Source organism: Rhinopithecus roxellana, chromosome 6 (assembly GCF_007565055.1).
Source record: "Rhinopithecus roxellana isolate Shanxi Qingling chromosome 6, ASM756505v1, whole genome shotgun sequence".
NCBI classification, from domain to species: Eukaryota; Metazoa; Chordata; class Mammalia; order Primates; family Cercopithecidae; genus Rhinopithecus; species Rhinopithecus roxellana.
The window spans coordinates 49515674-49543366 of record NC_044554.1 but is presented as its reverse complement, the minus strand read 5'-3'; the positions used below and the strand labels follow the sequence as shown (position 1 = coordinate 49543366).

The window sequence follows — 27693 nt, the reverse complement described above, 5'->3', positions numbered from 1 at the left end:
TGATTTCCTTTGTAATTATATGTATTTTACTTTACACTTTTAATACTATTTTGAGAGGGAAGCATGGACTTTCCAGGTTGCCAAAGAGGTCTGGGGCACATAAATGTTTAAGAACTTCTGGACTTTAAATACATATTCAGTTGGGGGGGGTTCACTAATTCTGCAGGGGCTTAACCCCCAGATAAAATGATCAGCAAGACACTTATCCCATTTTGCAGCTGGGGTCTCCAGGGACAACTGTAGGTACTTCGGTGGTACCTGCAGGATTGAAAGAAGGTACCAAAGCTTCACATCCATCCCAACAAATGGAGAGATGGCTCCAAAACACAACTTAATCAAGTGTTCCTTTTATTTTATTGGGATATATTAGATCAAAGTTAAAGGTGTATGAAAATATTCAATTGAGAAGGGGAGGCTCAAAGTATAAGAGAGGGGAAGATTAATCAATATTGAATGTAAATTCCTAAAACCACCTCAAGAGATGGGAGCAGAGCTCAGGGAGGGGGATAAGACTATATGGGAGGAGTCCAGCTCTTCTTCCAGCAGCAGGGAAGATGCCAGTGGGCTGCATGTTTGGTGTCGGGAGAACGAGGGATTCCCGTCTGACGTCATCTACTTTCTCTGACAAGTAGGAGGCGAGATCATCTATTGAGAGTCAGAATGAGAGAGATAGAGAAAAAAATAAAACGCACTTTAAAGTGCAAATATCAATTTACAATTGATTTAAAGAATAGAGTTTTCAGTCTATTCTTACAAACCTCTAAGAAAGATACTCTTTCTGCCTTGCAGTTGAGAGAACTAGGACTGAGAATTCAGTTAACTTCCTTTTCCCTAAGATTTCCCAGTTGGAAAGAGAAAGAGCTAGCACCTTTTGTGTGTGTGTGTTTTGTTTTGTTTTCTTTTGTTTTTGAGACAGGGTTTCACGCTCACCAGGCCAGAGAGCAATGGCGTGATCATAGCTCACTGCAGCCTGGAGCTCCTGGGCTCAAGTGATCCTTCTGCCTCAGCCTCCTAAGTTGATGGGACTACAGGCATGTGCCCCAACACTCGGCTAATTTTTTGTATGTGCATATTTTAGTAGACATGGGATTTCACCATGTTGCCCAGGCTGGCCTAGAACTCCTGGCCTCAAGCGATCTACCCGCCTTGGCCTCCCAAAGGGCTGGGATTATAGGCATGAGCCACCACACCTGGCCTACTCGGCTAATTTTTGAACTTTTTATTTTTGTAGATGGGGGTCTCACTGTATTGCCCAGGCTGATCTTGAACTCCTGGCCTCAAGCAATCTTCCTACCGTGGGATCCTAAAGTCCCTGAATTATGGGCGTGAGCCACTGCACCTGGCCAAAAGAGCTGGCATTTAAACTCAGCTCCTCAGATGGAAAATCCATTCCGGATGTTGGAGAAAGTGCTTTATTTGTTCACTTAAAAAAATTAAACTTGGCCGGGCGCGGTGGCTCAAGCCTGTAATCCCAGCACTTTGGGAGGCCGAGACGGGCGGATCACGAGGTCAGGAGTTTGAGACTATCCTGGCTAACATGGTGAAACCCCGTCTCTACTAAAAAAATACAAAAAAAAAACTAGCCGGGCGAGATGGCGGGCGCCTGTAGTCCCAGCTACTTGGGAGGCTGAGGCAGGAGAATGGCGTAAACCCGGGAGGCGGAGCTTGCAGTGAGCTGAGATCCGGCCACTGCAGACTGCAGTCCAGCCGGGCGACAGAGCGAGACTCCGTCTCAAAAAAAAAAAAAAAAAAAAAAAAAAAAAAAAAAAAATTAAACTTACTCAGCTCAGGACATTTAAGTGGATACACATTCTTTCATGCTTGTCTTTCTTTAATTAAGGTGGGACCATAAGCTGAAGAGAGGAATACATCTATCTACATTTCTGAATTTTGAAATGGAAAAGCAATGATCTTTCTTCAGAGTGATTTGTAGCAATAACTCTTTGGTGCTTTCATAAAATACTGATGATAAGTGTCTTAGTCCCTACTTATCAATGTCCTTGTATGGTGTCAGAGTCTCTATCTTCAGGCAGCCCTGAAGATCAGTCAGCTTTGGGGCGCTCCTAGTGGTTCTCAAATACCCTATTTGCTAAAGGTCAGAAGTGAGAGTACTGATGCTGGAGAACTTGTAAGAACAGTTTTGGGGACTGGGTGGAAATCACAAGGGTCAGTAACAGAGGTCTATATTCTCTTTTTTTTTTTTTTTTTTTTGAGATGGAGTCTTGCTCTATCACCCAGGCTGGAGTGCAGTGGTGAGATCTCGGGTCACTGCAACCTCCGCCTCCCAAGTTCAAGCAATTCTACTGCCTTAGCTTCTAGAGTAGCTGGGACTACAGGCACCTACCTGGCTAATTTTTGTGTTTTTAGTAGGATGGGGTTTCACCATGTTGACCAGGCTGGTGTCAAACTCCTGATCTCTGGTGATCCGCCTGCCTCAGCCTCCCAAAGTGCTGGGATTACAGGCATGAGCCACTGCACCCAGCCTGAGGTCTATTTTCTTTAAAATCAGAGTGATTTCCTAAACACTCAGTCAACAGGGGGACCAAGAGTGGGGTTTAGGGGCATTAGGTTGCTGACAAGGGACCCCATTCATACACAGGGGCAGACTCGGAGGTAAGTAATGGATGAGTGCAGGTGTTTGTAGTGTGTAAGCTGTATTCCCACAGAGTAGAAAGTGGCCACAGAATCTGTCCTAGTGGTCGATATAGTTCTCTCCCCGACCCCTACCTGCCATCCCCAGCTGGGTTCCGGAGTAATCAACAGATGAGGGTCCTGGCCATTGTGCTGGGGCACAGCAAGTTTGCTGAGGAAGGATGGCTCAGCCAGTTATAGAGGATGAGAGGGTCCATGGCAGAGGTTCTGTGGTTTCAGTGTTGGTGGTAGAGACAAATAGGCCTCACATTACCAATCTCTGATCTGTTGGACACTATGAAAGATAGACCAGCACAGGTCATGCTCATTTGACTTTTAGATAAAGTTTGAAATCTTGTAAAATATTGGGGATCTAAGGTGAGCTCACTCCCATTTTTAGTTAGATAAGAAAGCTTATCGCCAAGGGCGGTAGCTCACGCCTATAATTCCAGTACTTTGAGAGGCCAAGGCCGGCGGATCACAAGGTCAGGAGTTTGAGACCAGCCTGACCAACATGGTGAAACCCCGTCTCTACTAAAAATACAAAAATTAGCCGGGTATGCTGGGCGCAGTGGCTCAAGCCTGTAATCCCAGCACTTTGGGAGGCCGAGACGGGCGGATCACGAGGTCAGGAGATCGAGACCATCCTGGCTAACACGGTGAAATCCCGTCTCTACTAAAAAAAAATACAAAAAATTAGCCGGGCGAGGTGGCGGGCGCCTGTAGTCCCAGCTACTCGGGAGGCTGAGGCGAGAGAATGGCGTAAACCCGGGAGCAGAGCTTGCAGTGAGCTGAGATCTGGCCACTGCACTCCAGCCTGGGAGACAGAGCGAGACTCCGTCTCAAAAAAAAAAAAAAAAAAAAAATTAGCCGGGTGTGGTGGTGCATACCTTTAATCCCAGCTACTCAGGAGGCTGAGGCAGAAGAATTGCTTGAACCCAGGAGGCGGAGGTTGTAGTGAGCCGAGGTCACGCCACTACACTCCAGCCTGGGTAACAGAGCAAGACTCTGTCTCAAAAAAAAAGAAAAAAGAAAGAAAGAAAAAGAAAGCCTACCAGCATGGGCAAAGGTGGCAGGCACATTCTCCTTGGTGCAGTCCACAGGTCTCCATGAGTCAAAGCCCTCCTGCATGGGCAGGTCAACGTCCCCAAATCACATTCCGTAGGATTCAGCAGAAGAGAGTGCCCAGACAACTGCTTCTTTGGTGACTGTCACAGAGCCTATGCTTCAGGTGACCAAGGGGATGCATTTGCCCTGTGTTTTCTTTGGGAAGCAGGTTTGTGGGAAAGCCTGCAACCCCTACTGCAGATTTAGGGGTTCCATCCAAACACTCTGATGAGAAAGGTCAAGCCAGGGATCCTGCATATCTGCCAGAGAGCCTGGAAGAATGTCAGCGCTTTCCTGCTGCTTCCTGGTCAGGCCCAAAGCACACCGTGCGCCTCGAGGCGTCCTTGCCATGACCAGGCCACAAGCAGCAGCGACCAGGCAGGATGCCAGGACCAAGGAGGCAGGGCATAGAGTCTGGGCAACCATGAGTCAGAGGTCAGGTGGGCAGTAAAAAATGGAGTTCATCAATCCCAGAGAGAGGAACCAGATGGGATCTTTAGAGCTCAAGCAAATCCCAGAGCATTGACAAAGAGAGGGGAAGATCAAATATGGAATACAAGGCAGTTGTTTGTTCCAGCCTCAGTAGGCCTATCTGCCAGTTTTATGCTCCTTCCTCCATGGGGAACCAATGAGAACCGGAACTGGAAGGCTTGTCCTGATGTCTCCCGTGGCTGCCTGTCTAGTACTTATGAACTCAGGCGAGAGGGGCAGCGGATGTCATATCACACCTCTGGAGCCTCCCTGTCTCCCCTGCTGAGACCCCTTAGCCCTCACCTTGATGCACACTCCTCTAGGAGAGAGCTCCTGCTTTACGCCTATAAGCCATCCTCCCCAGCTTCTGCCTCTAAACCACAGCCTGATGGTTGAGGCTCTATTACTACCTGTCAGACTTCCCTATCACCAGGCACAGCTGACAGCCTACCTCTCAGATTCCTGGATATATTTTCCTTCTGGGTTCCCCAATTCTTTTCCTTCGCTAGCTTTTGGAATATCCTGCAACCTCAGCTTGGATTCCTCTTGCAAACACTTGTTTGGGCGGAGATCTGTTTCAGCTACGAAGTCTAACTACCCGAAACCTTTTATCCTTTCCTGCAACTGGTCCTGTTCCTAAACAGTGTGTTTAATACATAATGGGTAGTTGTAGCTTCAGTTGGCTATGTCCTTATTTAAGTGAGACAATCAAGTCCAGAGAAAAAACAGTGAAGGCATTTTCCTGACAATGAAAGAGTGGTGGATATATAGGGCATTAGTTACAGATGACTGAGTGTTAAAACTGGGTGAGTACTTAGAAATCAAGTTCCTTGGCCGGGTGCAGTGGCTTATGCCTGTAATCCCAGCACTTTGGGAGGCCGAGGCGGGCGGATCACAAGGTCAGGAGATCGAGACCATCCTGGCTAACACGGTGAAACCCCGTCTCTACTAAAAATATAAAACATTGGCCAGGTGTGGTGGCGGACACCTGTAGTCCCGGCTACTTAGGAGGCTGAGGCAGGAGAATGGCGTGAACCCAAGAGGCGGAGCTTGCAATGAGCCAAGATTGCGCCACTGCACTCCAGGCTGGGTGACAGAGCAAGACTCCATCTCAAAAAAAAAAAAAAAAAAAAAAAAAAAAAGAGAGAAAGAAAAGAAATCAAGTTCCTTGCTGCACTTCCACAGACAAGGAAAATCCACCTGTCAGATTTTTACAGTCACACAGTTAGTAAGTGGCTGAGTTACTAAGTGGCTGAACTGCAACCAAAATTCAGGTCTTCTAATTCTTAGTCTAACATTCTTCTCCCTATCCTATGATGCATCTCTAAAGCTATGTTATATTATTTTTCTATGATTTTTATTATAACATTAAGCCCTGTTGAAATAAGCCCAGGCCTCACAATCTTTTTGCTCATGGAGACTGTTCAACTCCTTGCGGATAAAACGAGTTAAAAAAATGTTTTGGCCAGGTGCAGTGGCTCACACCTGTAATCCCAGCACTTTGGGAGGCCGAGGCGGATGGATCATTTGAGGTCAGGAGTTCGAGACCAGCCTGGCCAACATGGTGAAACCCTGTCTCTACTAAAAATACAAAAATTAGCCAGGCATGGTGGCGCACACCTGTATTCCCAGCTACTGAGGAGGCTGACGCAAGAGAATTGCTTGAACCCTGGAGGCGGAGGTCGCAGTGAGCTGAGATCGCACCACTGCACTCCAGCCTGGGCGACAGACTGAGACTCCATCTCGAAAAAAAAAAAAAAAATAGTTTTAAGAGTGTGGATCTCCTCATAAGCATTCTTACCAACCACAATAAAATGAAAAGAAAAAGAAAAGCCGTTGTTCTTTCTAACTTAGCGGTTCAGAGCTCATTTAAGAATGGCTATGTAATCCTAGTGTGTAGGTTCAGACCACTGTTTGGTTAAGGTTTTGTGACGGTGATTAGCTAATAGGGACAACGCATTACTCTCCTGGGTGGGGATCTACTTGAAAGCTGTTCACTCACTGAATCAATCAATCACAGTTATCCTGCCAGAGGACCTACATGGGCAGGAAAGTCCAAAGGACACTGGAAATTTTGAATGCCACGTGATGGGTGTGTTTCTGTCTTTAACTTAAAGAAAAATTTCCTTTCCAACTTCTTTGTTCATGTATATGCATGAGGTGGCTAGTGGTAGTCAAGGCCGAATTTTATTACTGATGGTGGAAAACCGTGTTGGGGGCAGGGCCAAGGAATGCAAGCAATGTCTTCCTTCTAAGGTGGGAGCTGGAATTTGCCCCTTGATCTTTCTCTTCCTGGATTTCTAGTTTCTCTCACCGTCAAAATTCTTGAAAGAGCTGCCAACACTCATCTTCTCCATTTCCTCACTTCTCTGCACTCCTCAACTCACCCAATCTGGCATCTTCACTCTACTGAAGCAGCTCACACAGGGGACTCCCCTGTCTGAGGCGATTGAACCAAAGCAACTCCATCTTGAATAGGAGCTGGTTAAAATAAGGCTAAGACCTGCTGGGCTGTGTTCCCAGACGGTTATAGCATTCTAAGTCACAGGATGAGATAAAAGGTTAGCACAAGACATAGGTCATAAAGATCTTGCTGATAAAACAGGTTGCAGTAAAGAAGCTGACTAAAACCCGCCAAAACCGAAATGGCCACTAGAGTAACCTCCGGTCTTCACTGCTACCCTCCCACCAGCTCCATGATAGTTTACAAATGCCATGGCAATGTCAGGAAGTTACCTTATGGTCTAAAATGGGGAGATATGAATAACCTACCCCTTGTTTAGCATATAATTTTAAAAAAACACATGAAAATGGGCAACCAGCAGCTATCAGGGCTGCTCTGCGTGTGGAGTAGCCTTTCTTTATTCCTTTATTTTCCTAATACACTTGCTTTTACTTTCCTCTATGGACTCGCCCTGAATTCTTTCTTGTGTGAGATCCAAGAACCCTCTTTTGGGGTCTGGATTGGGACCTCTTTCCTGTAACACCCTTAGCCTCCATGTCAACATATTTTGTTCATTTCTAACCTTAAGTGGCACAGTAGGGGTATTTCATACCCTCGTGAGGGACTCATGGTTACTTCCTCATTTCCAAACACTCTTTCCTGGTTCTCCTCTTGACTTTCCGACTGCTCCTTCTTTGTCTTTTTTTGTTAGTTTTTTCCATTATTCATTATTCATTCATTCATTCCATATTACAAGTATTTAGGGAGCACCTACTCTATGTCAGTACTTCTCTAGGTGCTATGGTCCAAAACTTCTGCTGTCATGGGGCTTATAGTCTAGTGAGAAGTGGTGGGGAAGAAACAGCAATACAACAATTAAGAGACTGAATTGTTTGGGGGGGTGGCAAAACCCAGGATGGAATGATATATTTAAGGTGATAATTGCTATGAAGAAAAATTAAGGAAGAGCCAGGCACGGTGGCTCATGCCTGTAATCCCAGCACTTTGGGAGGCTGAGGTGAGAGGATTGCTTGAGCTCAGGTGTTCAAGATCAGCCTGGGCAACATATGGAGACCTTGTCTTTACAAAAAGAAAAAGAAAACTAGCCAGGCCTGGTGGCACATGCCTGTGGTCCCAGCTACTTGGGAAGCTGAGATGGGAGGATCGCTTGGGCCTGGGAGGTAGAGGCTGCAGTGGGCTATGATTATGCCGTTGCACTCCAGCCTGGGCAACACAGCAAGACCCTGTCTCAAAAAAAAAGAAAAAAGAAAGACAAGAAAAAAAAAACAACAGGTGGATAATAATGAAAGGGCTGGTATATGTCATTCTACACTGGATGGTCACGGGAGGCTTCACTGAGAGGTCAGCATGTGAGGAAGGCTATAATGGAGATAATGGGGTGATCCATACAGATCTGTGGAAGAACATACAGATCTGTGGAAGAACCTTCCCAGCAGAGAAACTAGCAAATGCAAGGCCCTGAGATGGGAATGTGCCTTACACATTGGAGGAACAGTAACAAGGCCGTTGTGGCTGAGGCAAAATGATTGCTGGGAGATGAGGCCAGAGAGCATGTGGAATTAGTTTGATTCGATGTAGGTGGAGCCTAGGAAAGGTTTTTTTTCAACTTGTTTAATTTTCTCCTTGCAACAGGAAGCAAGGCATCAGCTATGCATGAGGATGTGGAAGGAGACGTAGAGAGAGAGGAGAAGGTCTAGCAGCCTTCCGAGAGAGTAGGAGACTGGATGGAAAAACGAGACTGGTATGTTTATCAGGACATAGAATGGTTAGTTGTCATCTGCAGCTCACAGCCATGGAGTTTACAACGAGATCTGTCAGAAGGGCTGTGTGTTTTTCTCTAGCGGCACCGAGCTGCATGGGTGCAGGCATGGAGTTGGTAGAATTGGACTCAGCCCAGGCTGGGGTTTTGCCAAGTGAGCACCACAGGGTGAGAAAGAGGCACAGGAAGTTGAGACAGATGCAAGGGAGTGACTCTAATGATTGTCCAGGAAATGTGAGCTGGTATGGACAAGAACGGTAGGTCCCAGTGGGTCAAGGGATTGTTGAAGCACAAAAAAAGAATGACTAGAAAAATAGAAGGAGCTGGTTGGAGAAAGTGTGGCTTAAAATTAGGATTGTAAAGAGATGGCTCAGGGTCTATTTAGAACTTGCTATGTAATGTGGGAGCCACCAGCAATGTGTAACCTTTGACCACCTGCAATGAGACTAGTGCGACTTGAGACATGCTGTAAGTGTAAACTGCACACCAAATTCCCATGAGTTAGTGCCAGAACAGTAAAATACCTCATTAATAATTTTTAAGGCCTGGCACAGCGGCTCATGCCTGTAATCCCAGCACTTTGGGAGGCTGAGACAGGTGGATCATCTGAGATCAGTAGTTCGAGACCAGCCTCGCCAACACGGTGAAACCTCGTCTCTACTAAAAATACCAAAATTAACCAGGCATCGTGGTGGGCGCCTGTAATCCCAGCTACTTGGGAGGCTAAGGCAGGAAAATCGCTTGAACCCGGGAGGCGGAGGTTGCAGTTGAGTCGAGATCATGCCACTGCACTCCAGCCTGGGCAACAAAGCAAAAATCCATCTCAAAACCATTAAAAAATAATAAATAAATAAATAAATAAATAAATAATTTTAAAAATAGTGGTTACACCACTAGTAGTTACATGTTTGGGTATGTAGGCTTACTCATTTATTTTTTTCTTTTTATTCATTTATTTTTACTTTCAGCCAGGCACCGTGGATCATGCCTGTAATGTCAGCACTTTGGGAAGCGAGGCAGGCAGATCACTTGAGGTCAGGAGTTCGAGACCAGCCTGACCAATATGGTGAAACCCCGTCTCTACTAAAAATACAAAAATTAGTTGGGTGTGGTGGTGCACACCTGTAATCCCAGCTACTCGGAAAGCTGAGGCAGGAGAATCACTTGAACCGAGAGGTAGAGGTTGCAGTGAGCCGAGATCACGCCACTGCACTCCAGCCTGGGCGATAGAGCAAGAGAAAGTAATGAGGTTGTGTGACCCAGGGCAACAGATGACTATATAGGATGGGCAGTAGTTATGTAGTTTAATCACATGACATTCAAAACTGGGGGATTTTAGGAAGGAGGGAGGGAGAATTGTCTGGATGTAGCAATGAGAGTTCAAAGAGATATCTGTTCCACATTCAGGGCTATGGGGAAAACATTGCCTGCCACTTGGCGGCGGGTGCCGAGGAGATGTGTCCTCGGGGATGATCCAGGTTAGAGTAAGAAGGAGAGAGGGTGCTCAAAAAAAGAGGACTGCTTGCTGAAAAGGGCCTACATGCTCTGAAGGCACCCTGGACCGGTTTTCAGGAGTCGAGCCAGGGCCCAAGGTTTAGCGGGAGCTAGGAATTTAGGGCTACTTCCCATGAGTGACATTCTGGGGTTAATAAAAGGGACTTAAAATTAGCTCTGGTGGTCTCCAAGCGAGCAACTGTGGGCAAAGCACTCCTACACTCACAGTATAGGAGAAGTGGGAGGAGTAAGCATCCTTTCTTCACCCCTGGCAGAGACACAGAGGTCTGGGGAAGAGCAGATGTGCCTTGCATCTGAGTAAGGGTGACTTTTACTCAGAAAGTGCATACCTCCCTCTTCCACCTATCCATAAAATGCTAGAATCCAGCAAAGCCCATATCCTAGCCCTCTCGACTGCTCATGCAATACTTGATAGGATAGGTGATTTTTTTTTTTCCAGCCAATAACAGCTTCAAATTGCTATGTGGAGTCAGATGACTCATAAATGTGGATCTTCAGTATAATTTTCTGTTCTCTGCCTTGGACCTGGATATCCTACTGCCCATTGTACGCCTACTTGTTCTCAGTACGTCCAGAATGAAACACACAATCTCAATCCCAGACGTGTACTTTTCAGTGGAGAGTACCACGCTCCACATAGGTACCAACCAGAAGCTGGGATGGGCCTGTGATGTCTCTTTTTCTCTCTATCCTACTCTTTCTGTGGACGAGTTCATGTCCTACAAAGCTCTCTAATCGATCCCCTTTTGTCCATTTCCACAAATCTCCTCCCTTTCACCTCGAGCTCTACCAGAACCTCTTAATTGTCCTACACACATCTGCACTGACCCCTCCTGTGACTCTCCACACTGCCCCTAGGGGGACACTTCCAAAATTCCCAAGTCTCTTCATGCCCCTCTTTTCAACCCAAAACTCTGCAGTGGTTCCCCATTGCTCTCAGGATCAAGTTGAAATCCTTTCATATGCTCTGCAACTTCTCTGCACCCACCTGTCCAGCCTTTCCTCAGCCTGTGCCTCCGGTGAGGAATCTCCCTCTTGACACGCCAGCTACACCTACCTGCCTTTGGGTCTCTAGTGTGCCCACAGCTGTCACAGGGTTTTGCAAACACTTCTCCTTTTGCATGGAATAGTTCTCTCCTCCCACTTTGCATAATTAACTTCTACTTATTGTTCAGATCTCTGCTTGGATATCTCTCTCCTGAACTCCCCAAACAGGTCACATCTCCCACGTACAGGCTCTACCAGATGCATCCTATTCCTTTCTCTTGAGGTTTCTGTAACAGTTACAGTTTCACATTTGTCATTATTTGATTAGTGTTTTTCTCCCCTAGGAGACCCTCCAAAGGCCTGAACTCACCAAGGGCTGAGATCATGCCTGTCTTTGCTCATTATTATGTCCCCAGCACCTAACAAAGTGTCCTGCACATAGTAGGTGCTCAATAAATGTTTACTGAATAAATGAATGAATAATTAGTGATGCAATAAAGGTCCTTAAGCTTTACCAAATACAGGGCCTGCCTTGATCTAGAGTGAGATTTCAATGGTTCTGGAACTCAGTTTCAGTCAGCAAATGTATAGAGCAAACGCACTGTGCCCTACTCCACTATTCTTAGGCACACTGGAACGACTTTGCTGGAACCAGGGAGCTGATTGAATGGCATGAGTGTCTTCTGGTAGTATCTCACACTTGGGTACAAAGGCCTGTCTACTGGCTTGCTCAGGCATGTTGAGAGTCTGAGTCTGCTGTTGTTGGTAGACCTTAATGGGTCCACCTGCTCCCTTTTTCTGAGACAGTGTCCATTGGCTACATGGGTCACATCTCTGTGGGTGGCATAAATAACTACAAACCGGGTGGCAGGAAGGGCAGCCTAAGGAAGCTTGAGCAAGCTCTGAGGGTGGCTGAGAAGCACCCACTTACTGTGTCTGTTCAGCCTACTGGGTTTCTTCATATGAAGCCCACCTTATTAAAGGAAGTGGAGGTAGGGGAGCAACTAGAAGCAACTAGTATTTGTCACGTCAAGCAAGATGGGTTATCTACCTACATTCAGCCTCTACTCTGCAGTGTTTACTCCCACCAGTGACTTAGTCGACTATTTTCAGTGACAAACACTCCAGCTTCCGGGCCAGGCTCTCTGATTTTGGCTTCCTCTGGGTGCAGGAAGGATGAAGGCAGCTGATGCTCCACTAGCGGCTGCCTCGGTGCCAGCAACCTGGCTGTGCTGCTGTTGGTGCCTTGGGTCTCTTTTCCTGTCCGTCCTTCTGGGCTCCCTTGGTTGCTGACTCCTCGCCATCTGACCATCTGCTTCACTCTGCCCCTTCCACCCACCACACATTTCTGGCTGCCGACGCTTGCTGGCCCAGCCCTTGGGATGAGGGGACTCCTGCCTTCTGACCTCTGCTCCCTGGATGTCTTATGTTGACTCTCATTCCCTGGTCCTGGAATCTTCACTGCTGCTTCTGATCTGGTGGAATAATAATGAGGTTACACGGTGAGAAGGCCATCCAGGTATTGTAATTAGTAGCCAAACCAAGCCAGCTCTATTGGGCGGGTGATTAGAAAATTTTTTTTTCTTTTTTTTCTTTTTTTTTTTTTTTGAGACGGAGTCTAGCTCTGTTGCCCAGGTTGGAGTGCAGTGGCCGGATCTCAGCTCACTGCAAGCTCCGCCTCCCGGGTTTACGTCATTCTCCTGCCTCAGCCTCCCGAGTAGCTGGGACTACAGGCGCCCGCCACCTCGCCCGGCTAGTTTTTTGTATTTTTTAGTAGAGACGGGGTTTCACCGGGTTAGCCAGGATGGTCTCGATCTCCTGACCTCGTGATCCACCCGTCTCGGCCTCCCAAAGTGCTGGGATTACAGGCTTGAGCCACCGCGCCCGGCGAAAAATTTTTTTTTTCTAACCTTAACACTTATTATACTAAAACTATCTACTTAAGTATTTCCCACCACCCCTCCCCCCCAAGATGGAGAGTTTCTTGAGGGCAAGAACTGAGTTTATTTTTATTTATATCCAGAGTGCCTGGAATATAGAAGTTAATTGGTAAATGTTGGCTGAACTGAGGTTGGGAATGGGAGGGAAAGTGTATGGGGGATGATGCTCTGATGTCAGCCTCCTGGGCTGACCCTGAAGAAAGAAGGAAAACTGGGCATTTGTGGTTGTCAGTCCCACTCCTTTCTTGGGGGAGTGGCCCTTGGACAGGGCAAGAGGCTGCTCAACCTCGGCCTTGACTGCAAAGATCTCTGGGTCTTGCTGTGTGCTTCACCCTAATCTCATCCTGATGCCTGCCCAACCCATCCATGGTTCATCACCCACCGTGCCTGCAGTCCCTCCAGGGAGAGATTCTTTTGTACTAGCACGCAGGCCAGTGGGATGAGGGGGGCAGTAAATCTGGTAGCAAGTGGGAAGCCGCAGGCCGAGTGCACACAGTACTCAGTGCAAGGGAGGTGCTCCGATATCAGGAAAAAGATACAATGGCTCTTTCATTTCTCTCCTTTCTTTCTTTTTTTTTTTTTCAGATTATAAAGTAATATATGTTCACAGGGACAAAATACAACAGTATAAAAGCCTTCTGTCCTCCCCTATCTACTCTCCAACATTAACTACTGTTAACAATTCTTTGTTATTTATTTATTTTTTTTTTGACACAGTCTCATTCCTTCGCCCAGGATGGAGTGCAGTGGCACGATCTCGGCTTACTGCAACCTCTGCCTCCTGGTTCAAGCAATTCTTGTAGCTGGAATTACAGGCGCACACCACCAACCCAGCTTATGTTTGTATTTTTTCTAGAGACGGGGTTTCTCCATGTTGGCCGTGCCTGGTCTTGAACTCCCAGGCTCAAGTGATCCGCCCACCTCAGCCTCCCAAGGTGGTGAGATTACAGGTGTGAGCCACTGAACCTGACTGTACTGTTAACAATTCTTGACGTCTTCTGGAAATGTGCTATTTTACAAAAGCACGTATACATATAGCTTGCATATACAAAATGTGTGTATGTGTTCACATGCAGATAGACAGATACATAAACAGACAGACAGAATTTGATGGTGTCATGAGACAGAAAGAGAAAATGGTGGCCCACAGGTATAAAGTAGGGGTGTTGGGGTGAAGGCAGACTTGAAAGGGGCTGTTGATGGACGAGGTAGGAAGGCCTGAGGAGAAGTGATGGAATACAAGGATAGAAGCAAGGATGGGGCAGGAGAGTCTTAATATTTGTGTTGCAAAAAATTTTTGCAATTTAGAGAGTGAAAAATCCAACATCCAGTTAGCCTGTTTCCTTAAATTAAAAATGGGGTAATGATGTATATTCCTCACAGGTTTATAGTGATCATTAGATGGGGTATATATATATATATATATATATATATATATATATATGTTTGTTTGTTTGTTTTTTGAGACAGAGTCTCTATCTGTCACCCAGGCTGGAGTGCAGTGGTACCATTTTGGCTCACTGCAAACTCCGTGTCACAGTTTCAAGTGATTCTCCCATCTTAGCCTCCTGAGTAGCTGAGGCTACAGGCACACACCACCACACCCAGCTAATTTTTGTATTTTTAGTAGAGATGGGGTTTCACTATATGTCGGCAAGGCTGGTCTCGAACTCCTGACCTCAGGTGATCTACCCACCTCGGCCTCCCAAAGTGCTGGGATAACAGGCATGAGCCACTGTGCCTGGCCGGGGCTAATATATTTACAGTGCTTAGCATTTCACCTCAAACAATATTCTAAGCATTCTCTCAGCGTGTGCTGCTATTATAGTTGTTGATGTCATTGTTAGGGTGCTGCTATTGTTGCTGTTTTCAGAATGCTTTGCATGGTGCCTGGCCTATTATTGAACCTCTATCCATCTGCAGTTGGCATATGGAAAGAACCTCCTGGTTGCATTTCTCTTTCCATTTTAGAAATCATTTTTTGTCGTGACACTGTCTTTTCCTTTTCCTTCCATGACTGCTCTTAACTTCGTACTTTATGCTGTGCACTCTTGAATAAAACTTTCTGGTACCTGATGGTTATAAATCCTTGGAGGTGCGTGGAGATGTTTTAGGTAGTAAAGGGCAGTGGCCACTTTCTCACTGTCTCCCTGCCCTGGTCTTAAGCTGTTGGACATTCTTTAATCAGGAACTTATTTGCTGTACTTCGCACATACTGCCTAAGGATATCAATTAGAATTGCCTACTTAAGAAAAAAGCCCAGTCATTAAGACCACTCTTGTTCATTTTCTGCATTTTTTTTTTTTTTTTTTGAGACAGAATCTTACTCTGTTGCCCAGGCTGGAGTGCAGTAGCGTGATCTCGGCTCACTGCAACCTCCGCCTCCTGGGTTCAAGTGATTCTCCTGCCTCAGCCTCTCCAGTAGCTGGGACTACAGGCTCCCGCCACCTCGCCAGGCTAATTTTTGTATTTTTAATAGAGATGGGGTTTCACCATGTTGGTCAGGCTGGTCTCAAATTTCCGACCTCAAGTGATCTGCCTGCCTTGGCCTCCCAAAGTGCTGGGATTACAGGAATGAGCCACTGTGCCCAGCCCATTGTCTTCATTTTAAGAGCAATGACTCTGCTGCTCCTCTTGAGACATCTTGGGCAGTGATTCTGTTCTTCTGGGATACTCTGGATGTCTCTAGTTGTATTTAGAATGGCTGGCTTAAAAGTCTTTGTTTGAATATTCTGCATCCTGAATGCTCTTAGTTGTCAGTAAAACTATGCCTGCCTACGCACTCTTCTATTTCTGATTTATAAATAGGTTCAGCTGCCTAACAATTACACATACTCTATTTTGCACACACACATTACTTAAGGAGACATTTAGAGGATAGATGGCTTTTATTCCTATGAAGTTATCTGGAAATCATCTTCTTAACTATCTTTTTTTTCCCCAAAGGGGCCATATTTTGAAGGATTTGTGATGAGACTTTTGGTCTGTGAAGCCCAAGACACAATCTCCAACATGCACAGGAACTCCAGTATCAAATTTCTAACAGGTCTTCAGACAGGCCCAGGACTGGCTTGAGCGTGTCAGAGAGGTGTGCACTGTGTACTTCCCATCATACATGGCCACACATGCCTGTGGCTGTGAGAAATACTGGTGGTGACAAAGACAATGAGATAGTAGAGAAAAAGATCAGTGGGGTTTGTGAAGGTGATTAAGATGTCGTCTTAGGTATAATTAAGGACTTAATAAGGTTGAAGGAAAGAGAGGACATTACAAATACCAAGGCCCCTGAGAGATGTGCCTGGCAACCCAGAAAGGGACATATGGGAGAAAACGCCTTAGTGTAACCGGGTCAGAATTTTCATTCTGGGCAGAACTGGAATTTGAATAATAATACTAAGTCTTATAGAGCATACAGCTATGACATTTCATTTATTTCTCCATATAATGCAATAAAGTAGATGGATTAACCCTTGACTTTTACAGATGGAGCGGGGGAGAATGAAGAGGCGTCAGTTTGGGCATCAGGCTGGATCTTCACACTCTGACCTCACTCTGCTCTATCCTGCCCAGTGTTGCTTCACCTGGTATCAGGGGTGCAAGGCAACCAGATTTGACACCAGTTTCAGTTTAGATCCTGCCTCTACCTGGGTGTGACCCGGGTCCATCTCCAGCTTGTCCTCCGCTTTCTCTTCATAAACTTTTGGGGTTAGTCTTCGGATGATCTCTAAAACATGGCCCAGGTGTTCCTTGCCAGTAGAGTGTAGTCAGATTTGGAGGGACTGGACACTCAGTGTGAACAAGAGGAAGGCCTCAGGAGGCAGTAAAAGCTGACAAGAGATAAAATGAAGCGCCTAGGGATGCATATTGGACTAGCGGGCGAAAGGCCATGACTCTTAGTTTGCAGATAGTGAGTGGGAAAGAACTGGGGCCGAGATTGGGTAAGTTTCCCAGTGCAATTAAAAAAAAAAAGAAGAAGAAGAAAAAGAAGAAGAAGAAGAACTAGAAGAATTACCCGGGTCCGGCCTCTTTCGCGTAGCCTGGGGCTGAGTAGCAGGCTGAGAAATCCGGTCGGGCCAGTAGGGGGCTCCACCAAGCGCAGTCTCAGAATGCCCAAGAGCCCCACCGTCGCCCGGGTTCTCCTAGAGGAGTGGGTAGTGGTGGGCGCTGAAGAGCCGTAAAAGACTAGCAGCCCGCGTCCGCGTCCGTCCTCCCGGGTCCCCAGTCCGCAGGCGGCCGCGGCCTCGGCCCCGCCCTCCCACCTCCATTCCCGGCCCCGCGGGCCCGAACGGTCCCTCTCGCAACCGATCCGTTGGCGGGGGCGCGGAGGATGCGAATTCCTAGAAGCCTTAAGAGGCTGCCCAGCGTTGGAAGTTCGTATCCCCGAGAATGCTGGAGGTTCCGGCTCACACACCCCCTCCGGGCACAGAGTCAGCTGGGGGGTGCTGGGTGGGAGAACGCCCCGCTCCTCATCCCCCATTCTCGTGCACCCTGGAGCCCAGCTCCATACGTTCGGCCACCCCAGGCGGACTCGGAGGTGGTCGGGTAGCGGGTGGTGGCTGGAGGGGACCGGGTAACGGCAGGCCCGAGAGGAGGTCGCTGGGCCGGGCCGGAGGCGCACAGGGGCTGCGTGGCTACCTCTGCGGCACCCGCCCTACCTCCGCCGGCTAAGCCCGGAGGGGGACGGTGAGTCAGATCTCGGGCACCCGCGGGTCGGGCGCGGGGGGAGGGCAGGTCAGGAAATGACATCAGAGGCCTGTGCTCAGGGAGCGGGGGTCTGAGCCGGGCCGGGGCGGCGGGGGCGGCAGTGAGTGGAGTGGGGTGGGGGCGGGCGGACCCCGGCGGAGCCTCTGGCCTGAGGCAGGATCAGGGCCCCTTCCTGGGGGAGTTTCCTGCCTGGTCCGCCCTTCCCCGCTCTCCCCGCCCCCTCTCCGGGCCGCTCCTTGTATGGTCTGGGCGCCGCTCTCTCCCCGCCCCCTCCCTCCTCCCTCCCTCCTCCTTCCGTGTGTCCCTCCCCGCCCGGCTGGAGGCTGCTCCGGACCGGGACGCAGAGTCCGCGGACTCGGCGCCGAGGAGGCCACCCGAGACGCGGCGCGCACGCTCCGGCCCGCGGTGAGGTGCGGGGAGCGGCAGGGCGGCCCCACGGGGAGGGGGCGCGGGGCGCCGGGAGGGGGCGCATGGGGGTCGCCAAGGGGAGCTGGGACCGCCCGGGGCTTCTGAGCCCGGCTCCGCGCTGCGTAACCCGGCGACCCACCCCAGCAGCCCGGCCCGGCCCGGCCATGGCGGCCCCCCGCCCGTCTCCCGCGATCTCCGTTTCGGTCTCGGCTCCGGCTTTTTACGCCCCGCAGAAGAAGTTCGGCCCTGTGGTGGCCCCAAAGCCCAAAGTGAATCCCTTCCGGCCCGGGGACAGCGAGCCTCCCCCGGCACCCGGGGCCCAGCGCGCACAGATGGGCCGGGTGGGCGAGATTCCCCCGCCGCCCCCGGAAGGTATGCGGCGGGGCTTGGGAGCTGGACCCCAGCGGGCGCCGGGGTGGGGGGCAGTGGTTTCGGGAATCTGGGGATGTCTGGAAAGGTTGTTGCCGAGGGGGCTGGGCGCAGCCACCCTGTCCCGAGCAGATGTTCTTACCTCATCGTGGAGCTCGTGGCTGGGAGCCAGAGCTCCTGGGACCGTTCCAAGTCCCCGGCTTGGGGGTGGGAGGCGGGAATGTGGGGCACGAATCTTCCCCTCCGGGTCCGTTTTCCGAAGTGTAACGGGAGCTGCACCACTCCTCGGCCGTGCCCCCGGCCTTTCCTGACCTGGTACTCCCAGGGCGCCCTGCGCCCCGCCTTTGCGTCCCCACACGCTCTGGGACCCCCGAGAGAGTTCTTGGGTTATGGTTTAGAGCGGTAAACCGAGGGGAGCTTGGGTGAGGGGTAGAGGGACCCCGGGCGACGTCTTTCTCCTTCCTACCCCAGACTTTCCCCTGCCTCCACCTCCCCTGGCTGGGGATGGCGACGATGCGGAAGGTGCTCTGGGAGGTGCCTTCCCGCCGCCCCCTCCCCCGATCGAGGAATCATTTCCCCCTGCGCCTCTGGAGGAGGAGATCTTCCCTTCCCCGCCGCCTCCTCTGGAGGAGGAGGGAGGGCCTGAGGCCCCCATACCGTCCCCACCGCAGGTATGGAGGCCTGGGAGGGGCGGCTGTACCGGACACCCCCAAGGCGAGGAGAAGAGGGCCCTTTCTTACCTCCCCTGCACCTCTGCCTTGGGGGTGGGGGGGATGGAGGCATGGAATAGGTGCTCTGACCTCTGATCCTCTAGCCCAGGGAGAAGGTGAGCAGTATTGATTTGGAGATAGACTCTCTGTCCTCACTGCTGGATGACATGACCAAGAATGATCCTTTCAAAGCTCGGGTAAGGGACCGCAGAGTAGGAAAAGCAGGGCCCAGGGCCAGAGAGACTGGGGATAGAGCTATGGAGGATGGTGTCCTCCTGACTGCATCTCTCTTCCCTCTCCCACCCCTTGCAGGTATCATCTGGATATGTACCCCCACCAGTGGCCACTCCATTCATTTCTAAGTCCAGTACTAAGCCTGCAGCTGGGGGCACAGCACCCCTGCCTCCTTGGAAGGCCCCTTCCAGCTCCCAGCCTCTGCCCCAGGTTCCGGCTCCAGCTCAGAGCCAGACACAGTTCCATGTTCAGCCCCAGCCCAAGCCTCAGGTCCAACTCCATGTCCAGTCCCAGCCCCAGCCTGTGTCTTTGGCTAACACTCAGCCCCGAGGTCCCCCGGCCTCATCTCCGGCTCCAGCCCCTAAGTTTTCTCCAGTGACTCCTAAGTTTACTCCTGTGGCTTCCAAGTTCAGTCCTGGAGCCCCAGGTGGATCTGGGTCACAGCCAAATCAAAAATTGGGGCATCCCGAAGCTCTTTCCGCTAGCACAGGCTCCCCTCAACCTCCCAGCTTCACCTATGCTCAGCAGAGGGAGAAGCCCCGAGTGCAGGAGAAGCAGCACCCCGTGCCCCCACCGGCTCAGAACCAAAACCAGGTAAGGGATGGTGATAGGACAAGGCTTGGGACCGGGGTGCTGGGGCGGGGCAGAGTCAGGAGCCAGAACATAAGCTTGAAGGTGATTGGAGAGTCAGGGTGGACATGGGGGTGGCAGGATAGGAAGTTTCATCCTCTGAGGTTAGCCTGATGGAACAATGGTAAGAAAATGCTCTTCTGGAGGAGAGGCCTGGCTGGGTGTGGGGCTGGGTGGGGCCTGGCTGGGAGGGCACAGAGAGCACAGGCTCTGAGTTAGGAGGATCTGGTGGACCTTTCCTTGTGCCTTTACCCCAGAAAGTTAAAGGGAGGGATGAGATCACCAGTCCCACCTTGGTTTTTCCCATTCTTGGGTCTTGAGTTAATCTCCCTGCTCCTCTGAGCACTCTTTCTGCCTGAGGGCTTGGAGATAAGAGTCAGCCCCGGTAAACACTGGCTGAGCCAGCATCTACCACGTGCCAGGCACTGTGCTCTGTGCTCAAGAGAGTAGGACATGGGAGGGAAGAGATCTCTGCAAGAAGCTCAGCCTTCAGGTGTCAGATAGACCTGGAATGGAATTCCTGGTTTGGGCTTCTCCCAAGTCCTTAGACTGGGCAAGTTAGGTGAACCCTGAGCCTCAGTTTCTCAATCTTTAACATTATCTACTCCATACAGTGGTTGTAAAGATTAGGTGAGCTAATACCTAGAGAGTGTTGGGTTCTGTATCTAGCACATGAACGCTCAAAATACAAAAGCTGTAATTACAAAATGGTTCTTGCCTTCTAGTTCAGGAAGTAAGATCGTCCAATTTCTGGTGACGATGACCCTGACGGTCATCTAGTCCAAGCATCCATAGAGTCCACTGATAGTGTGGATGTCTACATACACTCAGACACAGCACAGGAAGGACCAGTGAGCTTTGCAGAGTCCTGTGAGTCACAGGCACTCAGACCAGGGAGTGCACTTGGGGCCTGGCAAATTAGGGAAGGCTTCGAAGGATGGGCAGGACGTAAGAATCCTGAGAGGAGAGGGATGTTTGGAGAACAGAAAGTGGCAGGTTCCTGTAGGAAAATGATGGAGCTATACTTGGAGAGGCAAGCGGGGCTGGAGGGCGTAGGAGGTGAAGTGGCTCGCCCAAGGAGCTCTTGAGCACTGGAGAGGCATTCATGATTTTTGAGTAGGTGTGGGGTGGGTCAGGAGGGCTGGTGAAAGCAGTGTTTTTGGAAGCTTTCTGGAAAGTTTCACCAGCAGAGATGTGTATTCGAGGGAGGTCAGTGATGGGTATGAGTTCACTTTTGGGGACTAGTAATATTAGTTGTAATGAACATTAAGCCTCGTGTGTGAGAGCTGTGTGCCAGAGCTGTTGGGAAGGCACAGCCTCCAGGACTTAGCCAGGGATAAGCAACTGGAAGACAAGGGTGAGGGGAAGAGGAAAAACAAAGTCTCCAGGGCAATTTGGAGATTGGGGGTGTGGGCGGATGACAAGATTGCTGACAAAATAGAGAAGTCCAGAAGGGGAAATGGTTTGGACGGGAAGAGGAGGGGTCCAGCTGTCAGCGTATTGAGCAACAGGTCCCAGGAGGACTTTCAGCTGGGGCTGTCATTCAGTTAGAAAATCAGGGCCAGGTTTCAGGAGAGGGCCAGAGATGTCTAGCATGGTAGTGGGACACAGTGACACTGTGACGCTGGAGGGTCAGGGTCTGAGCTGAGGAGCTTCCCAGGGAGTACAGACAGCAGGGACCGGGAGGTGTGGGAAGAAGAGTCAGGAGGAGAGTCAGGGCGCACTTGGAGAAGAGAGCTGAGCTCTTCAGCGGAGTATTTGAGGGAGTGAGGACTCAAGGCTAGAGATTAGACTGTTGGGAAATCGTCACCGGTCTTGGGATGGCCTGTTTGTGCCCTGTGGTGGGAACGCAATGTGAGGAGTTGAGGAGAGAGTGGGTGGTGAGAAGTGGGGCTACTGGTGTAGCCTGGTCTTAAAGATTGGCAGGGAAAAGGACTAAGGGAAGGACTGTGTATCAGTGATGTGAGTGTGGGGTGTGTGTGTGTGTGTGTGTATGCATATGTGAATATATGAGTGGCGCGTGTGTGTGAATGGTGTGTGTGTGTTAGTGTGTGGGTGTGGGTATGGTATATGTGTATGTGAGTATATGTGCATGTGTGAGCATGAATGTATGAGTGGCGTGAGTGTGGTGTGATTGTGTGAAAGTGTGTATATGAGTGTATGTGTGCATTTGTGAGTGAAGGTGTGTGCATGTGTGAGTGGTGTGTCAGTGTGATGTGTATAGTGTGTCATTGTGTATATATGTGTGAAAGTATGCACAAGCGAATGAGCATATACATTCATTGTGTATATATGTGTGAAAGTATGCACAAGTGAATGAGCACATACGTACTTTCACACATATACACACAAGTGGTGTACGTGTATATATGTCAGTATGTGAGTGGTGTGTGTGGTGTGGTATATCTTTTTTTTTTTTTTGAGACGGAGTGCAGGCTGTCGCCCGTGCTCACTGCAACCTCCACCTCCCAGGCTCAAGCGATTCTCCTGTCTCAGCCTCCCAAGTAGCTGGGATTACAGGCACGTGCCACTACACCTGGCTAATTTTTTTATTTTTAGTAGAGACGGGGTTTCACCATGTTGGCCAGGCTGGTTTTGAACTCCTGACCTCAAGTGATCTGCCCGTCTCAGCCTCCTGAAGTGTTGGGATTACAGGCTTGAGCCACCGTGCCTGGCTTGGTGTGGTATATCTGAATGTGTGTGTGCATGTGAGTGGTGTTTGTGTGTGTGGTATGGTATATGTGTGAGTGTGAATATGTGTGGTGTGGTATATGTGTGAGTGGTGTGTGGTGTTGTATGTGTGTGTGTATGTGAGTGGTGTGTGGGTATGTATGTGTGAGGGTGTGAGAGTTTGTGGTATAGTGTATCTGGTTTTTGCAAGTTAGGGGAGAAGGGCTCGAGTACATGTGTAACCCGGGGAAGCAGGTGATGGAGGGTGAGTGTTGTGGGAGAGCAGGGGCAGGCTGCTTCGGTCCTTGGAAGAGATCTTGGTGATGTCCCCTCCCCCTAGCGGCATCCCAGACAGCAGGGACAGAGTGGTTGCGGTGTGGATAGGAAGGACGATGAGGGAGCTTAAGCTGGCTGGCTTCCATGTCCTCAGCCATGTGGGAGGTGAGGTCATGGTGCCAGCAAGCAGGTGAAGCAGGTCGCGGCTAAGGAGATGGAGAGGTCTAGAACAGCTGTCGTGGGGAAGGCCGGGCTGGAGGGCGTGCGGGCGCTGCGGTGTTGTGAGCTCATTCTGCAGTGTTCAGCAACCTCTCCACTGCTTTTTGCAGCTTGGAAGCAGAAACAGGAAGCGGGCGGTGGTGTGACTTGGGGTTAGAGACTGGGCCGGATAGCTGCGGGTGGCTGCAGGTGCCCGGAGGGACAGTGAACCTTGTAGGAGTACATGGTCAAGGGACCAGGCTGGGGCATGGTGGACAAAGTCCAGGGGTGGGTTGCGGGTGGGGGGACTAAGGCTTTTCTGGGTTCACGTAGTAGATGTGGATGGGGAGGAGGAGAGGCAGATCATGGCCGGCAGGGGACTTGGAGGTAAATCTGAGGTCAAGGATGTCCCATGGTGGACGATGACTGAGTTGGAGGGAGGTTTGGTTTGAAGCGGTGGCATTGGTGCAGGCTGGCAGAGGGGACAGTTCTGGATAGAGGGTCCTGATGAACGGGAATACCCATGGGAGGTGATGCAGGTGAGGATTCTGCGCTTCTGAAGGAGGAGCTGGGCATTTAGAATGGCACTGGAGAGCAAGGACTGACTGAGGCCCTTCACTCTGTCCCCAAGATGCCAGGAAGGGAAGATTGGAGGAGACAGAGTTGAAGTGAGTGTTCCAGGGAATGAGTCAGTTAAGAGATGGCAGGATCTTAAGGGAAAATGGCTAAGATCTGGGGAGTTGGACTTCTATGGACGCATGCTTCACTGGGCAGAAAGGATGCAACTCTGGGTACAGATGGGGGTCAGGGTGAGGGGCAGTGAAGCCAGGGCTGAGGGGAGAGGGGCTATGGGAGGAGGTAGCAGGGGTCTTTGGAGGTTCCAGGTGTTACGGGAGTGAAGGCATCCGCAGGTAGCACACTCGGTGATGGGGACACCGTCCTGGGTAGGCTTTTCCAGACATAGAAAAGACCTACCCAGTGCACTTGCTCCTGTGGGCGTGTCTCCTGGCAGTCCTGGTGCAGGTCAGACAGCCCCTCCTGGAGTTCTCAGGGTTACCTCTCAGGGTTACTGGCAGCGCTGTCCTTCATCCATTCCCCACCCCAGTCCCGAGGATCCCCTAAATGGAAAGGTTGGACTGGCCTAGGGGACGGCCTTTGGACCTTCTCTGAGGCTGCTGGGAGGGACCTGAGTAAGGTAGTCCAGAAGTCCCTCACTCGAGGGACAGGGTCTCTCTGTAGGGGTGGGGCTGGGTTCTTGCAGACAGCTCAGTGGGTTTAACCTGCAATTCCTGCCTGTGTTGTATCTCCACGCTGACAGGGGCTGCTCAGCAGCAGGCAGGCCGGGTAGGTGTGTGTGCGTGCGTGTGTGCACCCTGTTGCGTGCCCCTGTCCTATGGGGGCGATGTCCGAGCATGCTCTGTGGAGTTGATGCGTGGCCCTGGAGTGTCCGGTGCTTCAGTGACCCGAGCTGCTGTGTGCGTGGCCTCCGTCTGCTCAGTCATTCTGGCCTGTCTGTGACTGCTCAGGGGGTTTGGGCAGAGCGGGCGGAAATGTCTTGCTGTACGAGATCCAGGCTTAGGTCCTCTTCCCCTGTTACTTGTGTGGTGCTGGGGATGGCGGGGCTAGGGGAACAAGGGAGAAGCTTTAAGGGTCAAGCCTGAGCATCTGGGACATGAGCTGGGAGCTAAGTCCTCATCGGAAGAAGCCGGGTAGGCTGGCCTGGGGGGGTTCTTGGAGGCAGCAACCCTCAAGAGTGTGAAGAAAGTGTTGGGATTGCAGGTGCGCTCCCCTGGGGCCCCAGGGCCCCTGACTCTGAAGGAGGTGGAGGAGTTGGAGCAGCTGACCCAGCAGCTAATGCAGGACATGGAGCATCCTCAGAGGCAGAACGTGGCCGTCAACGGTGAGCCCACCTCACCGGGACAGCCCCACTCTGCCCCCTATCCGAGCGGGCTGATACCTCACAGCCCTACATACTTCTTTCTATTTACTGCTGTCTTCTCCGGCTTTCCCAGAACTCTGCGGTCGATGCCATCAACCCCTGGCCCGGGCGCAGCCGGCCGTCCGCGCTCTGGGGCAGCTGTTCCACATCGCCTGCTTCACCTGCCACCAGTGCGTGCAGCAGCTCCAGGGCCAGCAGTTCTACAGCCTGGAGGGGGCGCCGTACTGCGAGGGCTGCTACACTGTGAGTTGGGCTGTGCTGGGCAGTCAGGCCCTGGAAGCTGGCTGTGGGGTGCCGGTTCCCTGCCAACCTCCTCCTGCTGCCTCCTCAGGACACCCTGGAGAAGTGCAACACCTGCGGGGAGCCCATCACTGACCGCATGCTGAGGGCCACGGGCAAGGCCTATCACCCGCACTGCTTCACCTGCGTGGTCTGTGCCCGCCCCCTGGAGGGCACCTCCTTCATTGTGGACCAGGCCAACCGGCCCCACTGTGTCCCCGACTACCACAAGTGAGGACCTGATATCTGCCTTCTGGGCTCCTGCCGCACTTGGTCTGGTAGTCACCCTAGCCTCAGGACAGCCCTAAACCCTTGGTGTTGCTTTCTGGTCCCATGTCCTGTGTGTAGACAGCAGGGACCAGTCATCTGGATGTAGCTGTCCAGCGGCCTTAGGCCTGGACATCGAGTCCTGCTGCTGGCTGGTCCCTCCCTCGCCCTTGATCACTGAAGCTTATTGTGTGTCTATGTCAGCATTTCGTGAAGTGTGCTGGAGTGCCTTCATTTCACACAGGCTGGGTTCTAAAAGTGCTTCTGGAGATCAGCTTTTTGGAATTCTGGTTTCTCCCCAGAAACAGTGTTTAGAAGGCGACTCCTTTCCCAGGCTGACCCACAGAACCTCAGTGCAGCTGTGGGAACAGTGCAGAATCTGACCCCCACCTCTGATAGGGTGTTTGGGTAGACACTTTTAGGATTCCACCTGGGGTGGCCCCAACTTCATATCCCTCCACAGTGCCAGGCAGTCAGGGCAGAGGCAACGTGCGTTGGGGTGGAAGGATTGGGGGAAGGTGAGGGTCAGGGAACCAGGCTCGGATGGGAGGGGTACCTCAGGGCTGGCTTTCTGCAGGAGCTGCAGTGTGAATGGGACAGTAAGGATCTAGTGGGAGAGAACACTGTGGCAGGTGTGTGGGAGGCTACCTTGCTTTGGGAGAGTGACTGGTGAGGCAGGAAATTCCCTTTGATGAGGGCCAGTCATGGTGGCTCAGTCTTAGGCCCTTCTGGTGAGCTTCCTCCACCTAGAGATGCAGGGCAAAAAAGTCTGCCTCCTTGCTGCACAACCTGGCTTATGTGTGTGCACACAGGGGATGAAAGCCCTGGCTAACTGCTGGCCCTTTCTGCCCCTTCAGGCAGTACGCCCCGAGGTGCTCCGTCTGCTCTGAGCCAATCATGCCTGAGCCTGGCCGAGATGAGACTGTGCGAGTGGTTGCCCTGGACAAGAACTTCCACATGAAGTGTTACAAGTGTGAGGTCAGCCATCCCTCTGGGCTACTTGGGCTGGTTCCGACCAGGAGGTGGCGGGAGATGCTGCTTACTAACCGGGTGGTGGAAAGCACCAGCATTCAGGAAACAGGGCTGTGATTTTGAGGGTGGCTCATGGTGGCACCCCATCTGCCCTGCCTGAGTGCTTCCTGCCGCTGCAGGAAACAGGGCTGTGGGACTTCTGAGGTCACTTTGAGTCATGGATGAGCCAAGAAACAGGACAAGCCAATAGGAGGGAAGGGCATGGTGTTTTACTGTGGTAGGGGATGGGGAGACAGGAGTTGAGAGAAGTCTTCGAATGGAGGTGAGCCAGGTTGGAAGAGGCCCCCAAACCTCTCTTTTATTAGGGCGGTGGTGGGCAGGGGAGCAGACACCTTGGAAGCAGTTCTACCCACTGCTTGCCCTCCTGCAGGAATGTCCTAGTGGGTGACGAAGTAGGATAGGGATGGGGAGTTGGGTGTGGCTGGAAAATGCGATGACACCAGCTGTGAGCCATGAAGCATCTTTCTAATTCCACGATGGAGCTGCATGGGGTGGGGTAGGGTGGAGCAGAGCAGGGGCCTTCTGGTCCAGTGCCCCTCACCCTTCCTTCTTCCCAGGACTGCGGGAAGCCCCTGTCGATTGAGGCAGATGACAATGGCTGCTTCCCCCTGGACGGTCACGTGCTCTGTCGGAAGTGCCACACTGCTAGAGCCCAGAGCTGAGTGAGGACAGGCCCTCTTCAAACCGCAGTCCATGCCCCATCGTGGACCACCCACACTGAGACCACCTGCCCTCACCTCAGTTATTGTTTTGATGTTTAGCCCCTCCCATTCCCGACCCCACTCGAGCATCCCAGGTGCCCTGACCCAGGGCCCAAGATGGCCTAGGGAGGCAGGGTCCCCACCCTGGGGTCTAGTCCTCACCCATCCTGCAGGGATTGCCCACCGTCCTCCAGACACCCCACCTGAGGGGGGCACCAGGTTTAGTGCTGCTGCTTTCACTGCTGCACCCACGCTCTCGGCCAGCCCCTGGAGCAGCCTTTGTACTCTGCTAGCGGAGGCTTGGGAGATGCCCTGACCCTCCAGGACATTCCCACCCTCCCCCGTGCTGCCAGGTTGTAGCTATAGCTACAAATAAAAAAAAAAAAACCTTGTTTTCCAGAA

General features: G+C 51.1%; 2 protein-coding genes across 17 annotated transcripts; one reads left to right on the top strand and one right to left on the bottom strand.

Annotated features, from left to right (window-relative positions):
• Nucleotides 1-347: 347 nt before the first annotated feature.
• Nucleotides 348-18863, bottom strand: LOC104674922. Of its 10 annotated transcripts, XM_030931885.1 has the most exons (4): nt 17134-17660; nt 16887-17013; nt 12341-12409; nt 348-645 (listed from the first exon to the last, which is right to left on the bottom strand). In XM_030931885.1, the coding sequence occupies exons 1-3, from the start codon at nt 17349-17351 to the stop codon at nt 12371-12373; spliced, it is 384 nt and encodes a 127-aa protein (XP_030787745.1). In that variant the 5' UTR covers nt 17352-17660; the 3' UTR covers nt 348-645; nt 12341-12370. The 10 variants fall into 10 exon arrangements, 9 of the variants coding, with proteins under 9 accessions (XP_030787745.1, XP_030787741.1, XP_030787747.1 ...); XR_004057855.1 differs by having other exon boundaries at nt 12341-12404; nt 16887-17570; XM_030931881.1 differs by having other exon boundaries at nt 16887-17660.
• On the top strand, nt 17832-27693 carry ZYX (zyxin). Of its 7 annotated transcripts, none has more exons than XM_030931876.1 (10): nt 17832-17983; nt 18134-18358; nt 18827-19026; nt 19170-19262; nt 19378-19893; nt 24853-24973; nt 25086-25255; nt 25344-25522; nt 26416-26536; nt 27148-27693. In XM_030931876.1, exons 2-10 carry the CDS (start codon nt 18151-18153, stop codon nt 27250-27252), a joined length of 1713 nt encoding a protein of 570 aa, XP_030787736.1. In that variant the 5' UTR covers nt 17832-17983; nt 18134-18150; the 3' UTR covers nt 27253-27693. The 7 variants fall into 7 exon arrangements, with proteins under 7 accessions (XP_030787736.1, XP_030787734.1, XP_030787737.1 ...); XM_030931874.1 differs by having other exon boundaries at nt 18131-18358; XM_030931877.1 differs by having other exon boundaries at nt 17832-17988.

What these genes read in the sequence shown, in the direction of transcription:
- LOC104674922 (XM_030931879.1), bottom strand. Translation starts at nt 17,351, where the DNA reads ATGGGGGATGAGGAGCGGGGCGTTCTCCCACCCAGCACCCCCCAGCTG. An exon ending in GCGAAAGAGGCCGGACCCGG is followed by an intron (nt 16,022 to 16,886) that starts GTAATTCTTCTA and finishes TGTCACCACCAG; the next exon opens with TATTTCTCACAGCCACAGGC.
- ZYX (XM_010379402.2), top strand. Translation starts at nt 18,049, where the DNA reads ATGGGGGTCGCCAAGGGGAGCTGGGACCGCCCGGGGCTTCTGAGCCCG. An exon ending in TCCCCCGCCGCCCCCGGAAG is followed by an intron (nt 18,359 to 18,826) that starts GTATGCGGCGGG and finishes TTCCTACCCCAG; the next exon opens with ACTTTCCCCTGCCTCCACCT. An exon ending in ACTGCGAGGGCTGCTACACT is followed by an intron (nt 25,256 to 25,343) that starts GTGAGTTGGGCT and finishes CTGCCTCCTCAG; the next exon opens with GACACCCTGGAGAAGTGCAA.